The sequence below is a fragment of the Polypterus senegalus genome, chromosome 2, assembly GCF_016835505.1.
Source record: "Polypterus senegalus isolate Bchr_013 chromosome 2, ASM1683550v1, whole genome shotgun sequence".
In the NCBI taxonomy this organism is placed as follows: domain Eukaryota; kingdom Metazoa; phylum Chordata; class Cladistia; order Polypteriformes; family Polypteridae; genus Polypterus; species Polypterus senegalus.
In genome coordinates this window covers 135,311,815-135,326,861 of record NC_053155.1, presented here as the reverse complement: position 1 = coordinate 135,326,861, position 15,047 = coordinate 135,311,815, and the positions used below count along the sequence as shown (strand labels likewise).

At 36.1% G+C, this 15,047-nt stretch overlaps 1 protein-coding gene across 1 annotated transcript in view; it reads right to left on the bottom strand.

The window, feature by feature from the left end:
* The window catches only part of zgc:172121 (uncharacterized protein LOC337599 homolog), a 23,903-nt gene extending 8,856 nt beyond the window's left edge, over positions 1–15,047 (bottom strand). Inside the window, exons 1-8 of the mRNA XM_039744682.1 lie at positions 14,927–15,047; positions 14,701–14,811; positions 12,555–12,622; positions 9,879–10,051; positions 9,154–9,257; positions 5,732–5,893; positions 3,683–3,882; positions 3,091–3,167 (exon numbers count right to left, since the gene is read on the bottom strand). Of these exons, the coding sequence (XP_039600616.1) occupies positions 3,091–3,167; positions 3,683–3,882; positions 5,732–5,893; positions 9,154–9,257; positions 9,879–10,051; positions 12,555–12,622; positions 14,701–14,772 (856 nt within the window). The 5' untranslated portion in view covers positions 14,773–14,811; positions 14,927–15,047. The remainder of the gene's footprint in view (positions 1–3,090; positions 3,168–3,682; positions 3,883–5,731; positions 5,894–9,153; positions 9,258–9,878; positions 10,052–12,554; positions 12,623–14,700; positions 14,812–14,926) is intronic.

The window sequence follows — 15,047 nt, the reverse complement described above, 5'->3', positions numbered from 1 at the left end:
GATCTGCGGCAAAAAGCATTGAGGAATTTTCTCACTTGATCCTAAAATCATATAATTTGCTTTAAGCTGCAACTAGCTGACTTTTGCTGGAGTCTTCCAATACTAAAGGCGTCAGGATAGTCTGGTGTAACGGGATTAGGGTGAAGTGTGCAATGCCAAAGGCAGCTAAAAAAATAAGTGCCCATAATGGTGAAAAGGCAATTAGAATCACAATTTTAACTGTAGCACTATAAAAAGTAAAACATGGCAGAAATTATCAATAGTCTTTGATAAGTGAAGAAACCAGCTGCCATTTATTTGCTGTGATATATTTAAAGTTTTACCATGTGATAAGTTGTGTCACATATGCACAACAGAAGATCACCATCCAAGCTGTTCCCAGGTATGTAATAAGACCCTGGGCCAAGAGGGGGCGCTGTCTTGTCATTTTCTTCCTCTACAGCGGGGTGCCCAATACGTTGACCGGTAGATCGTAAAGGTAGTGCAGGTAGATCGCATTGCATTCAAAAAAAAATTTTTTTTAAATGTTAATCTATCATATATCCTCCCTATGGCATTTGCCACTTGATTGACATACAGGGTGGCCAGTCTGAGATCTCTTTTCTTCTAAGACACTGGTCATCCCGCACGCACGATCAAACGCGCAAGCTATTGGAAAACCCCTTCTGTGATCTAGTTAGCCTTCCAATTTATATCGACTAAAGAAGCGATTTAAAAAAAAATTGTTTGGGAAGGGTATGGGCTGGATGTGGAATTGGAAGAGGATTTTTTTTCTCTCACAATGTCACAATTGAAGTGCGTTTGTCTGATCTGTCAATCTATCATTGCTATTCCAAAGCAGGAAAATGTGGAAAGGCAATTTTGAACTGTTCATAAAATCTACAAAACTGACTTCCTTCTGAAAAGCAATTTGAGAAAAAGAAAGGAGAGGGAACTAAAATCGCAGTTAATCGGACAGCCGTCATTTTTCACTCAGCTGAATTCAAAATCAAAGGCAGACACACCGAAGCATCGTTCTGGGTGAGTCACTCGATCATTAAGCATAAGAAGTCCTTCCAAGATGGAGAGATGATAAAAGATGCCTTCGTTGAGGCAGATGGCTAGGGAGAGATTCCTGCTGAGATTTCAAGACCCCTGGCCAGAGAAAAAGGAGTTTCTCCTTGTCATTAAACATGCAGAATACAAGCAACTTAATAACGATCAATGGCCGCTAGACTTGGCATTTTTTTTCCAATCTGACCAACATTTTGAATGAGCTTAATTTACAGCTAGCTGCAAGGAAAAGAGAAAACCATAGTCAATATGATTAGCTCAGTTAGTGCTTTCAAACGAAAAATGCAACATCTGTCCTCAAAGCTGCATTGCCTTGATTTGGGGAACATCCAAAACCTCGCATCAGAGCTGGAGACGCAATAGAAGGCGTGTGCGCAACTTGACAGCATACTCTACACAGAGCAGATTGAAAATTGTCTGTCAGACTTTATCTAATGGAAAAAATAGTAACGATTCGAGTGTTGCCCAATGTAGCGGAGTAAAAGTAGCGTTTCTTCTTCACAAATGTACTCAAGTAAAATGTAACTCGTTCTACCCACCTCTGATACTCAGTATGTGTATATTTTATATATTATATTATATATGTACTAGGGGGCTTCACCCCCTGCTCGCTTTGCTCGCCAACCCCTGTGTTTGGTTAATCGGATATACAATTTAAATTTTTTTTTCTTCTTTCTTTTTTTTTTTTATAAACAGGGAGGGCCGTGTTGGCACCCCAAACTATTCCAGGTTTTGTTGAACCTTCTTCTTTCAGCCACCACAGTTGTAAATAAGCTACATCACTCTTATGTGCCACTGATTGTAACAGAACAAACTAAGGTGACATATAGAAAAAATGACAAAAGAGTTAAACATACAGTATGAGGAGACATCCACTGTCAAGTGCAGTCATCTCTCAAAATCTTGTTTCTATACCCAACCACCACCCCAAGGCCTACAGTGGGGAATTCCACAAGGCCTACTCCTTTCTCCCACAACCATCCCTTGGTTCAGTGGGAGACTACTCCGAGAGGTTTGTCACTCCTGCTTCCTTGATGGAATGACAATGCACAATGAGCGCCATCTGCTCACTCCCCTCGGGGACACTTCCCAGCCGCTTTCCTCCAATCCTGCCTCTTTGTTTTCTCTCGCTTTACTTTCCAAGTAACCTCAGGACCCATCTTTCTTGCTCTCTTTCTGGAAATCTCTCTTGCTCTTTCTTTGGATCTCCTAATTGACCTCTTTTTTAGTCCTACTCAAGCATTTTTTATACTTCAACAGGGCACTGGTGCATAGCCACACACCTTAAAGCAATGTTTTGTTTTTCCCAGGGTGCACCACTGAAACCTCAAGCCCTAAACAAAATGGCACTACCACAAGTCCCGGGTTCAAATAATAATTTATTGTAACAAATACCTTCACATGTTATTCACAAATACAAGGACAATTCCTCCTTCCCTCTCTTCCTTTCTTTCCTTCCATCTTCTTCTCCTTTCACTCCTCCAGGTAAGTGTTGTCCAGCTCCAAATCACCTGAATGAGGTTGAGCTGCTCCTTTTATGACAGACCTGGGAGTACTTCTGGTTTTTCCAAAATACAGGTTGGAAGCACTTCCGGGTCAGGTGGAAGTTCCTTAAAATAGGGATGGGCTCTCCCTGCACCTTCCCCTGGCAGCACTGATGGAACCCCAGGAGGGCTGACTAATGGGAATACAATTCCCAGCCTGCCCTATGAGTATCTATGCAGACACCATAGCCCAGGGAGACTGCCACCTATCCTCTTGCTCTTCTGTTAAACTGGCCTCCTGGCTGGAACATGAACCAATGCCTGGTGTCCATGACAGCACTAATCAGGAAATCAGCTGAACTGCACATATCTGCACATTGACACAAGCTCTGCCAGTTCCCCTATCGACACCCCAGGGCTGCTCGTCCATGCGACTGTGTGCACTTGCAACTCCCTCAGAGCCTGGGCCCACTGAAACCCTTATGCGCTCCCACATACACTAAATGTGTTTTACCACAAAATGTATAATACCATTGGATAAAACATTACATACCAATCAATCCAGCTCCCTGTTTTTCCCATTCTAAGCTCAAATCAGCAATAGAATGCGGTCTTTTCTCAGATTTCCATCTTTAAAATAAAAAAGAAAGTCTTTAAATAAACCTTTTGAAATTAAGTACATTTTATTATCCATTCTTTGACTTTGTGTATTTGATAAAAATGCTGCACATTCTCCAATGAGCTCTCTCATTTCTGTAGAAAATACTGCTGAAAATATCTGTTGGTTTCAGGCTTCATATCAGGGAACAGAGAATGCAACTGAACTTCTGTTGGATGAGTTTACTGTAAGATATTTGATATTGCAAAAACAAATGATAGTCACAACAAATGCAAGTGATTAATGATGTTTACAAGTAATGGAACAAATAGATGGCAAACTTGGAAAGTAAAACAGACAACAGCAGAACTTTCTAAATAGGTGACAAAACATACATAATGAGATTGTTAACTGCTAATTATGTATTCTTGACAGATTTCTGAGATATGTAAAGGTTGTTTATCCTAGAAAAAACCTCCCAGAATGCATTTTAAAGCGGACTATATAAATACTAAAGAGAATATCCTTTAAATTAAGCCAGTCTTACCCACTGTCAACATCCCATTCCTCTCCACTGTTTGGGTATACAATCCAAGCTAAATCAGGAGGCTTTACTGCTGAAGCCAGGAGTGGACTGACAGAAGCTGGTGAGCAGCAGTTTAGACCAATAGCTATTAGCTGCTTTGATCGGCTTGCTACCTTCACAGCATCAGCAAATCTTTCACCATGGGAAATGCACTGCTCATCCTGAAATAAATAATAAATGCATCAATGTTTGAGACTTCATGTTAATTTGACACGAATTGACAATTAAGAACATTGAGTTTTATTTATTTATTGTGAATTCAGATTTGAATCTCATGAAAGCAGTTCAATATTAATACAAAAGTCATATTTGATCGATAATATGGACCCAGAACATTTATTTAATTTCCAACTATTAAACAAACTTGACAGTTTGTTTTAAAAATGTAAATGCTTAGGATGAATTTTCTTTAGTTCTGCAACTGAGACATTCTTGCCCTCCTATTAATTTTTAAAAATCACATTTTATTTTTCCTGCCTTCTGTTCACAACCAGTGAGAGGGTGTATGTGGTCATAAAAAATACAGGTGCATGGATTTCAATTCCAAGTAGATCTGTAAAAGATTAAACGCTGTATTCAAACTTCATCTGCAAGAAGTCTGTATATGGTTAATGAATATGACAGCATTGGTTAGTAGTTGTCATACAATATTGGTTGTGTATGCAATTCAGCAGACTTATATTGTTAGTAGAAAAATGAAAACACTTAAAAGAAAAACTAACTATGATGTGGCTATCAATGGCACCAGTAGTGACACTAGAAAAAAAATGTAGCTGATTTTATGTCACTTCTGCAAGGTCAAAAGAGCAGTTTTTTTAGTTGATAACATTAATCTATAGGGACTCTAGGAACCAGTTATGTCATTATTAAAGGAAGAAAAACTGACGATTTTAAACTGCCTATTAAATTAAGACTGCCTATTTCACAAGACAAACTAACTGAAATAATTGTTATAGAAAGAAACCATTTTGCAGAACAATACAAACACTAAGCATCCTCATAAACAGTGTCGAGGAATCTAAGATAGATAGATACTTTATTAATCCCCAAGGGAAAATTCACATACTCCAGCAGTAGCATACTGATAAAAACAATATTAATTAAAGAGCAATAAAAGCGCAGCGCAAGTTAAAAAATGCAAGGTGGAGAATGCAAGGCAGGTATAACAATCAATAACCTTGTGTAGTGTTAACGTTTACACCCCTGGGGTGGAATTGAAGAGTCGCATAGTGTGGGGGAGGAACGATCTCCTCAGTCTGTCAGTGGAGCAGGATGGTGACAGCAGTCTGTCGCTGAAGCTACTCCTCTGCCTGGAGATAATACTGTTCAGTGGATGCAGTGGATTCTCCATGATTGACAGTAGCCTACTCAGCGCCCGTCGCTCTGCCACGGATGTCAAACTGTCCAGCTCCATGCCTACAATAGAGCCTGCCTTCCTCACCAGTTTGTCCAGGCGTGAGGCGTCCCTCTTCTTTATGCTGCCTCCCCAGCACACCACCGTGTAGAAGAGGGCACTCGCCACAACTGTCTGATAGAACATCTGCAGTATCTTATTGCAGATGTTAAGGACGCCAGCCTTCTAAAGGAAGTATAGTCAGCTCTGTCATCTCTTGCACAAAGCATCAGTATTGACAGTCCAGTCCAATTTATCATCCAGCTTCACTCCCAGGTATTTATAGGTCTGTACCCTCTGCACACAGTCACCTCAGATGATCACAGAGTATATACTTGCAAAATATTATTCATAAATCAGAAACTATGCAATATTTAGGTCCTCATCTTTGAAACTATAAGATAGCAGCACCAACCATCCTAATAAAGTTCAAATACACAGTAACTAGAATTAAGAGAATCATCAGAATAACACAGTTACAATTAACTTGTTTTGTTTGCATTACATACTAAAAAAGCATTTGGTTTTGAATTTTTAATGAACAAATAACCTCACAGCTATAGAAATGTGTCTACAACCAAAAATAAAATAATAAGAGTGACAACAACAAACATTACCTTGCATGAATATGACAGCCAAGCTCTGGTATCAGGAAACTCTTTTAGCAGATCCACTAACGCTTCTGCTTCTTTCTGGCTAGGAATTGTTTCCATTGCAAGTAAATCAACTCCTGCTGATACTAAACACTGGATCTGTTGTCGATGCCAGTTTTTGAATTCCTGGGTTCACAAAACATATTAAAAGATAACATCCAGTCTCATATACATTGAATATGTTTTTGCAAATTAATCCTAACATTATATAAGGACAAGTGGATTCAAGCAGAGGTTTGCAAACTCAGTCCCTTTACTTCTAATTGATCCTGTTTAATTAACTGGTCTTTTTTTTCTATTCTGCATTTAGAAAGCCATAGCAGTGTGTTTTTCCATTGATAAGAAATGTAGATTTTTTTGTGTTTTTGATATAGCTTTAAATGGTTCATTTTCTTTAATTGTTTTTCAGTTAATTTGTCTTCTTCCTGTGTGGTTTGCTCCTTAGATTCTATCCTAATAATGACATTTAACAAGAGCAGAGCATACACCCTGGCAAACAACACTGCATGCTAAAAGGCTACAACTATTTCAGCATTACACCCAATAATGTACTTAGAGTATGTAATGAAATATGCTTATAAAATCAAATCTTAGCTGAGTAAGACTTACTGAAATAAACCTTGTTATACAATTAAGGCTTAGATGATTCCACTTCTGCAAAGTGTTTCTTGTTAAAGCAAGACAACTTTAAGTAATCTACATTTATGCACGCTCTCATGATATTTAACCAACCAACAAGAACCAATTGTCTGTTACATCTATTAGGGCTTAAAAAGCACAGAGGAGAGTCCAGTATCTGCAGAGCAAATATCTAACACTAAGTGTGAAATTAACGTGATATATGGCACAATATTGGACAGCTTGGAAAAGTTTAGAGATGTATTTAATTGTCATAAAACAGAAGATGATGTTATACACAAAAGTGTTCTTTTGTTACTTGATCTATAACAGGGGGTCCAACTCCAACCCCATTGTGGCAGCAAGTTTTCATTCTAATCATTTTCTTGATTAGTGACCAGTTTTTACTGCTAGTTTTCTTTTGCCTCAGTTGCAACTAACTTGCTATTTAAGACTCAGACTCCTTAATTGTTTTTTTCCTTAATTACAAGTCAAATAATGAGATACAAAATGAGCCATCACATGAACAGCTAAGCCTGTGTTTATCATACAATATATGTATGTAGGTCCAGAAAACATTTTAACGGTGCTCTTTTTTTTTGGAAATGTCTTCTGTGGCAAAATGAGAGCACAAACATGCAATGGGATTAAAATACGAGTTAATTAACAACAAGAACTGGCTTTTAAGAAACTAGTTAGATTGAAATTGGTTGGAATTTGAGCCCCTGACTTGGCTGGTCATTTGTTGACTCACTTCACATTTTATTTTTGTTTGTCTGCTATTTAAGAAAAATAAAAGCAAGTCAGAAGACTGAATCTAAAAACACAAGGTAATTAAAATGAAGGGAAAACAAGTAAATTAACAGCAGAAATTGTTCACTGATTAAGAAAGTGGCAGGAAACAAAACCCACAGCAACTATGGCCCTCCAGGATCGGAGTTGGACACCCCAATCTATAATAACACAAACAGGAAATGTGACTGCTATGAAGAAAGCAAGACAGGCTACGTGGCATACCATAGCTGACAGATGCCCAAGTACATTATGTTTATGAGATTATGCATGTCATAATTAATATCTGAATTTTAAAAAGTTTCCAGTTTGACCATAAATGCATTAGTTTGCGAACGTCATAAAACACTTAAAATAAATGAGTACATGTATTTAGTGGCAGTATGAAGTGCATTTTGAAGCAAATAAAAATTATATATAAGAACATACTTTAGAATTACTACAAAAGTACATTTATATGCAAATATTTATTGCACATTAACAACCAGATGAAGCTAAAATGTCTATCACTGTTGCATTTCCCAAATATAACTCCTTCTAAATGGGTATGCTCTCATCAGAAAGTCTGATTGCACAATGCGAATGGCTACTCATGTAATTGTCATTGAAAAGGACTGGCCAATGCATCGATACTGTGAATGATTTTTAGTTTACATACACAGCCTCTAATGGTATTGGAGGTACCATTACTCACACATAAATGCAGTCTATTGCACCTATGATGTTTGGGATGTCTAAATAACATTACCTAGTGTTACTAATGCATCTTTCAATAAATGCATTTACATAGATTCACCTATCAAAAAAAAAATGGTCAGGCAAATGCTGTGGAGAGTTGACTCCACAATGTATGGATTCAACTAATTGCATATAAAGCTGGGTTTTACAATTTTATAGCCATCAGGAAATGCCAAAGGGTCATTTTTGCCTGTACAAAAAAATAAATAACTATTACAAAAACAATAAAGTGATAAAATGCAGTTAATCCTGAGGTGTGCAATTTAAATCTATTTAACACATTACTCTTTATCTCTTATATATATTTCTCTTCTGGTTCGTCCTGCTTCCTCTTCAAAACCGGTCCCGCCCACACGCAGCCGACACGGCATTTCTCGATTCCTATTCGTCCTCTTCCAAACCCTTCCCCACGCTGCCTGCGACCTTACATACACCTCCACTCCGCTTTTCTCGATTCCTATTCCTCCTTCGGACTACCAAACACCAATTCACAACTACGTCTTTCAAGAAGTATTTCTTTCTTCTTGATTTCTGAATTCCTTTCTTACCGTTTTCCGTTCCTATTCTTACACCGCCGTATGCTACAGTGGGCGTCGGCTAGTTATTATATAATATACATACAAATGCTGTCATAGCCTATATCAAAAATGACATTGGGCTTTCTTTCTAATCACTGTTTGTGCTGGTGTTTTAAAATCTCTAGTGGTGCCCTAGGGTAGGAACACACTAGGGTTTATCCTAAAAGAATTTTAAATGTGACATTTTTTTTCTTGTGCATTACATTACTATTAGCATCTTTGTGTTACTTTAGTATTAGAAGTTTACTAATTTAAAATTGGTACGTTTTCTAATGGACAATTTTTACATTATGGAACATACCTTTTTTAACCTATTTTTTTGTTACTGTATCTTTTCTTTTGGACTCTTTCTGACAAAAAAGAGCAACAGACAGTATATCCTTTATTGTTTTAACATTTTATCAGATTAATTTAAACGATAAGAGTAACTAAGAATGCAGCAACAATGCTAAAAAATCCTGCCACTGACAAACAAAAAGTAGTAATGAACAACATAATTTAAATCCATTTATTTTCAATGGACAGTTTAGGTTATAATGCTTCTCCAATTTGTAATGAATGTGTAAGATCAAATACGGCAGCATTAGATATACTAAAAAAATCCCATTGTTTTACATTAAAAGAAGAAAACATTGCTTATGTTGAAATAAAACTGAGTACCTCTTGACTAATTTGTTCCTCATATGCCCCTGTAAACTCTGATCCATCGTGTAGGAATGCACCATAAGGACCAACTGAGCCAGCTACTAAGGGTTTCATTCTTCCTTTAAAATTAAATATACATTTTACATTAATTAATATCATCAAACCCATACGGAAAGTGATCATCCACCTATGTCCAAACATGTTTTATCAATGGTTTATGTGTACCCAGAGGTTAACTCACTAAGGCAGTCATTGACAAGATGGTATTCTATCGAACTCACACAAATAGCTACACTTAAATAACGTCAATTTACAGTCTCCAGTTAACCTTAAATAAAATGTTTTTGGGACATGAGTAGAAAACAATGTATACATGAGAAAAAAATTCAAACAGACATGTTAGTAGGCATTAAAACCCAGGGAACTGTGAGGCACCAGAGGTTCCCAATTGTGTTGTGCAAATTAAAACAAGTTATTGTCAATTAGGCATTCTAATTAATCTTATGGCAGTTTAATGAATACCATTGTATTACTGTATAGATGGAATTGGCATTTTAAGCTCTGGAAAGGAGTAAACAATCATAATCATAAACTATGCCAGTGTTTATCATTTCTATCTCACCTCTTAATCATTTGCTAAGTGCTTTTTTAAATTTTTCTTTCTTAGTGTCAATTTTATAATTGTCTATATATGCATTTACACTTGACACTGTAGAATGTAAAATAAAATGCTCAAGTACCTGATTTTTGACAAAAGGGCAAGACATCTTGTATTGCATCTTTAGCGATTTGCACTGCAGACATCATAACTGTCTTGGCTTGCTCCAAACTTAGTCCCTGATACTTCATAAAACCCTCAATACTTGCCTGATATGTTGCTGTTGTGATAATGTCAGCACCACTTTGAAGAAATCTATAAGGTACATGTACACAAAAAAGGGGAAAAAAAATCACAATATGAATAATAATGGGCAGCTATCTTAAAAAAACATAATTTAAGAATTGAACTGAATAACCTTTGTCCTGTTTCACTTCCAAACTTGGGTGCACCCTGTGTGGAGTTTGCATGTTCTCCTCAAAGTTTAACTGTTTTCCTCCAGTGACTCTGATTTCCTTAAACAGAACAAGGGACATACAGTCACAATGATTGTAACTCTAATGTGACCAAAGATGTGCTGTAAATGACCGGCATGCCATCTATGCTTTGGTTTTGGCTTCGGCAAGTTGTAACCACAATAGGTTCCAGTTATCTAAGAACTGAGGAGGGAGCAGGAGATGACTATTGACAGTATCACTCGATCTTCTGCTATATATGCAAACATTAGAAAAAACAGCCTGAAAATCATTCAGGTCCATTCCCAAAGGTTAACTAGGAGAAGGTACAATAGGTCATGAAGGTCATAAGCATAAAAATTGGTTCCTGGAAGCCCACTCTTGGCTGCTGGTATCGACAGTACTACAATTAAGCACTTAATCAGAGAATACTTCCATGTGGAATTTGTCCTTACTTTGAAATTTTCCATGAGTCTTCATTTGTTGATTAACAGAACAATGTACAATGTGTTGTTTATTTAAACGGTGGTTCTCGCTTTAAATTCACACAGAATATTTTTTCTCCAGCTGTCTGGAGTTTTTTTTGTTTTTTCTGTCCCCCCTGGCCATTGAGCTCTTATTCGATGTTAATTAATGTTGATTTATTCTGTTTTATAATTGTGTCTTTCATTTTTCTATTCTTTAATATGTAAAGCACTTTGAGCTACTGTTTGTATGAAAATGTGCTATATAAATAAATGTTGTTGTTGTTGTTGTAGTACTGTTATAGTACTGTTAATATACCTAATTAAAAAGCAATCGCATATTACTTATGATGTTTAGATGTCTGCTTTAAAAAATACAATTCCCTCTTGAATTCATTTTTGTATGCTTGGTTAACAGCAGCTTGGATTCAATATAATTAAACAAGTAATAATGTATGAAGGGACAATTAAGAGAGTCTGTGTTAATCACAGTCCAATCAGAATAAGCTTACATTCCAGGAAAATGTCATAATTTCTGAATCTACTTTTATTATAACGCAGTCATATGGGTTCATGACCAAAACTAGCTGTATCAACCTCCAGGGAGGACCCAACCTTGGTCTGGACTAAAGTTCATCAATGGGTGCTCTCATATTTACATCTAGGAAAATTTAATTTGCAAATCAAACTAACACATTCAAGTTCTATATTTGGGAGACACCTAGACTATCAAAAGAAAACAAACAAACTCCATACAGAAGGTGACTGGGAAAGAAACAAATTCCATTTCAACAGTGCTATCCACCCATCTACCACCACAAAGAAGAAACTTTTGAATTGAAATACTGATGTTAGAGAACTTAACTTACTAATAAAACATATTAATTTCTGAGCTCATTATATGTAATTTCACTGTACTTATGCCTGACATTTCCTTGAGTCAGTGAACATGGATGCTTGATTATTTTGCTAATAATATTATATTATTACAAATTTTCATATTAATACAACAAAAAACTATACAGTTCTTTTTTTTTTTTTTTTTAAGTAAATCTTTGATATTTTGTGAGCTGGATTTCTAGAAAGATATTATCTTTGGATATCCAGTAACTCTTTAAAATACTAATACACTGCATCTTAAAAATATCAAAACAAACAACTACGAAAATCATAAAACTACTGAAAATACTGCTGCTTATCATTAGTGAAAATGTGGCAATTGTGTTGATGTATCCAAGTGAGGGTTTTTAAAAGCTGAGGGGCGGGCAGGCTGGCTGGCTGTGCAGGATTATTTTATAACAAACTTGTTCCTTATGAGCATAAGGAAATTAAAGATGCAATTAAATTAAGTGAATATAAGTTTATTTCCTTACTATAAATATTACTAAGAATACTTGTAAATACTGTAAAGAAGTTTTGAAAACCTGTAGCCATCTTGGTCATTAAAATAGAAGACGAACCACAGTAAAAATTGATGTATCTTAAAGCAAACTGTGAAGTGTCAAAAATGTCATAACATGCGGAAATTCAAAATATGGTCGTTGAAATTTTCATAAAACACATTAGGATGTGACTTTTCTTTTTCATCCATACTGTACTGTGGATTTATACTCATATAGAAATATTCAGATTATAAGCTTAACTCAATTAATTTATTATGCCAATAATGCAAAATCATTTATAAACAAAGCACTATATTTTCAATTAATTCACTTTACTCAGAGTAGCATTACTTTTTGCATTGCTGCAGGATATATTTTAAAATTGTTACTCTGTTACTGTTACTTTGTTAGTGATTCAGTGAGCTAAATAGCCATGATTGACAAGTAAGAGTCTAAACATCTGTTTATACGGTGGTAACATCAAATTTGAAAAAATATATATATGTGTATTGCTTACCTGTGGTGTACTTCTTTAACTGCTTGAGGGTGAGTGTAAAGTATTCTTGCACTCCATAAAGGATCTCCCTTTTAAAAAGCAAGCAAATAATACTAAACCATCAAATCTGTTATGAATCTAGGAAGACCAAACAGAAAATCCACAACATATGCTAAATTCACATGCTCTAATGAATGGAGGTCCTCCCTGTGTGGAGCTTGCATGTTCTCCCCATGTCTGTGTGGGTTTCCTCTGGGTACTCTGGGTTCCTCCCACAGTCCAAAGACATGCAGGTTGGGTGGATTGGCGATTCTAAATTGTCCCTAGTGTGTGCTTTGTGTGTGTGTGCCTTGTGGTGAGCTGGCGCCCTGCCTGGGGTTTGTTTCCTGCCTTGAGCTCTGTGTTGACTGGGATTGGCTCCAGCAGACCAACGTAACCTTGTAGTTAGGATATAGTGGGTTGGATAATGGATGGATAATGAGTAGATACCTTGTAGAATTTCTGCCATCTTTGGCACTGTGTATAAAATGTTTAGAGGAATTGATCAAAAAGAACAGAAATCCAGAATCTCTTGGCTAAAATTTTGTGTTGTAACCTGAAGTAAACATTTAATCCAAGAAAGACTAAAAGGAAAAAAACACCAATGATTTAAAAACATTTCTGTATAAAAATACAGGCCAAATTATCTCCAAGCCAAAGAATGGACTTGACCAATATGTACAGGAAATGCTGAACTGAAAGTCACTGTAAGTAAAGAGTATGCCTCTAATTACTAAATCTATCTATGTGCTAAATCTACTAAATGTGCTTTACACATTCCAAGTATTCATTTCTAAGCTGGGGCATCTTTGATTTTTACATGGAAAAATAAAGGAAAGAAAAGCTGGAAAACCATAACAGTGTGTTCACCTTATCCCATGTATTATTTTGTTTTAACACTTCCCAATGACATGGTCATTTTGATCAATAAAGCTAATTTTGCACTTAAACAGCCAAATTTGTAAATTCATCATTTGTCCAGTGTAGCTGCCAGGACTTCACATCTCAGAACCCACTGCATCTAGAAGTAAAAGCTAAACACATGGCACAATATATTTTAGACTACCTTCCACAGCCCACTTGTATCCAAATTCAGGGCTGCATGGGGCAGCATTAGGCCACAAGACAGAAACCAATATCAGACAAGGCACATTCATACGTCCAATCACAATGCTTGGATTTGCCAATTAACCTAATGTACAGTTGCTGTACATACAAACCATTTTAAACTACTTGGTTTCATCTTACCTTGAAGCTAATGCAGGATGGCCTCTGTCTCTTCATGACCCTAAAATTATGTTGGCTAGAAAATATTGAGTATCTCAACACCTTTGGAAGGCACAGTGTGTGGGTATGTGTGTGTTTAACGACTGCATAGTAGTGCAGTAGTTAGTGTTGCGGCTTCACAGATCCTATTTTTTGCATGGCCCAATGCCATCCCAATTGACCGTGTATTATTTCTGGAGTTATTTATTGCATTTTTTTTTTGTTTTTTTCAAAGTGAAGGAAAAATAAGAATATTGTATACAAATACACTTTTAAAAACAATTAACTTGTATGTAAGAAATTTACCAAGTTTAAGGGTAATAAAGTTTGGTGATGGATTATTTGTTGTTACTTTTCCATGTTTGCCATCAAGCAATACTGAATAAATGAGCTATAGTATACATGCATATGCATATTGCACATGGCAAAATGTTAGCTGTACTATAGTTAAAATAAAACATTGCTTTTTTAAAAAAAACAAAATGACTATTATGCAGATTTTTACTTTGTACTACAGTACTGTGATTTACATGCAGTCATTGTATACAATGCCTTCTTCAACATTTACTACTGCTGATCTACAATTTTCTCAAAAGTTTTGGAAGGGTTTCTTAACCCTTCAAAAAACTGAAAACCAATTATAAAATATAGCAAGTTGTTTTAATAAATGTCTTGTAATATTTCCTGAAAACAAATATCAAATATGTGTAATATAAAAATGTAAAAAAAAATCCGACGTCATTGGAAATGTGCCACTTTTTAATTTTAGAGAGTTCTACCTTGTAACTTCTGACTTTGCTAAAGTGCAGCAATTCTTGCCATTTTTTTAAATTAGCGTTAACAGTGAATAAGAAAAGCTTACCTGTAGCTTAAAGCCAGCTGCCTCTAAATCGGTTGCCAAACCACCGTCCAATACAATTGTTTTATCTGGCATTTCTGAGGTTACTTATTTATGGTTTAATACACGAAAAGCCTGCAAATGAAACCAAAATATTTGAGACAAGTTAAAATATGTGCGATTGATTTAAACTTGTTTTTAATATGCTATACTTATTTATCGGCACCCCAATTCGTCAATTACGATTTACCTAGGCATACATCGTTTTCTTATTCGGACACTTTGTATTCCTTTGCTTTTTGATGTGTTTTGGTGGACAGCCTTATTTCTTCTATGCTGCTGTCACCGAGTTCAACTGGGCATTAATCGAG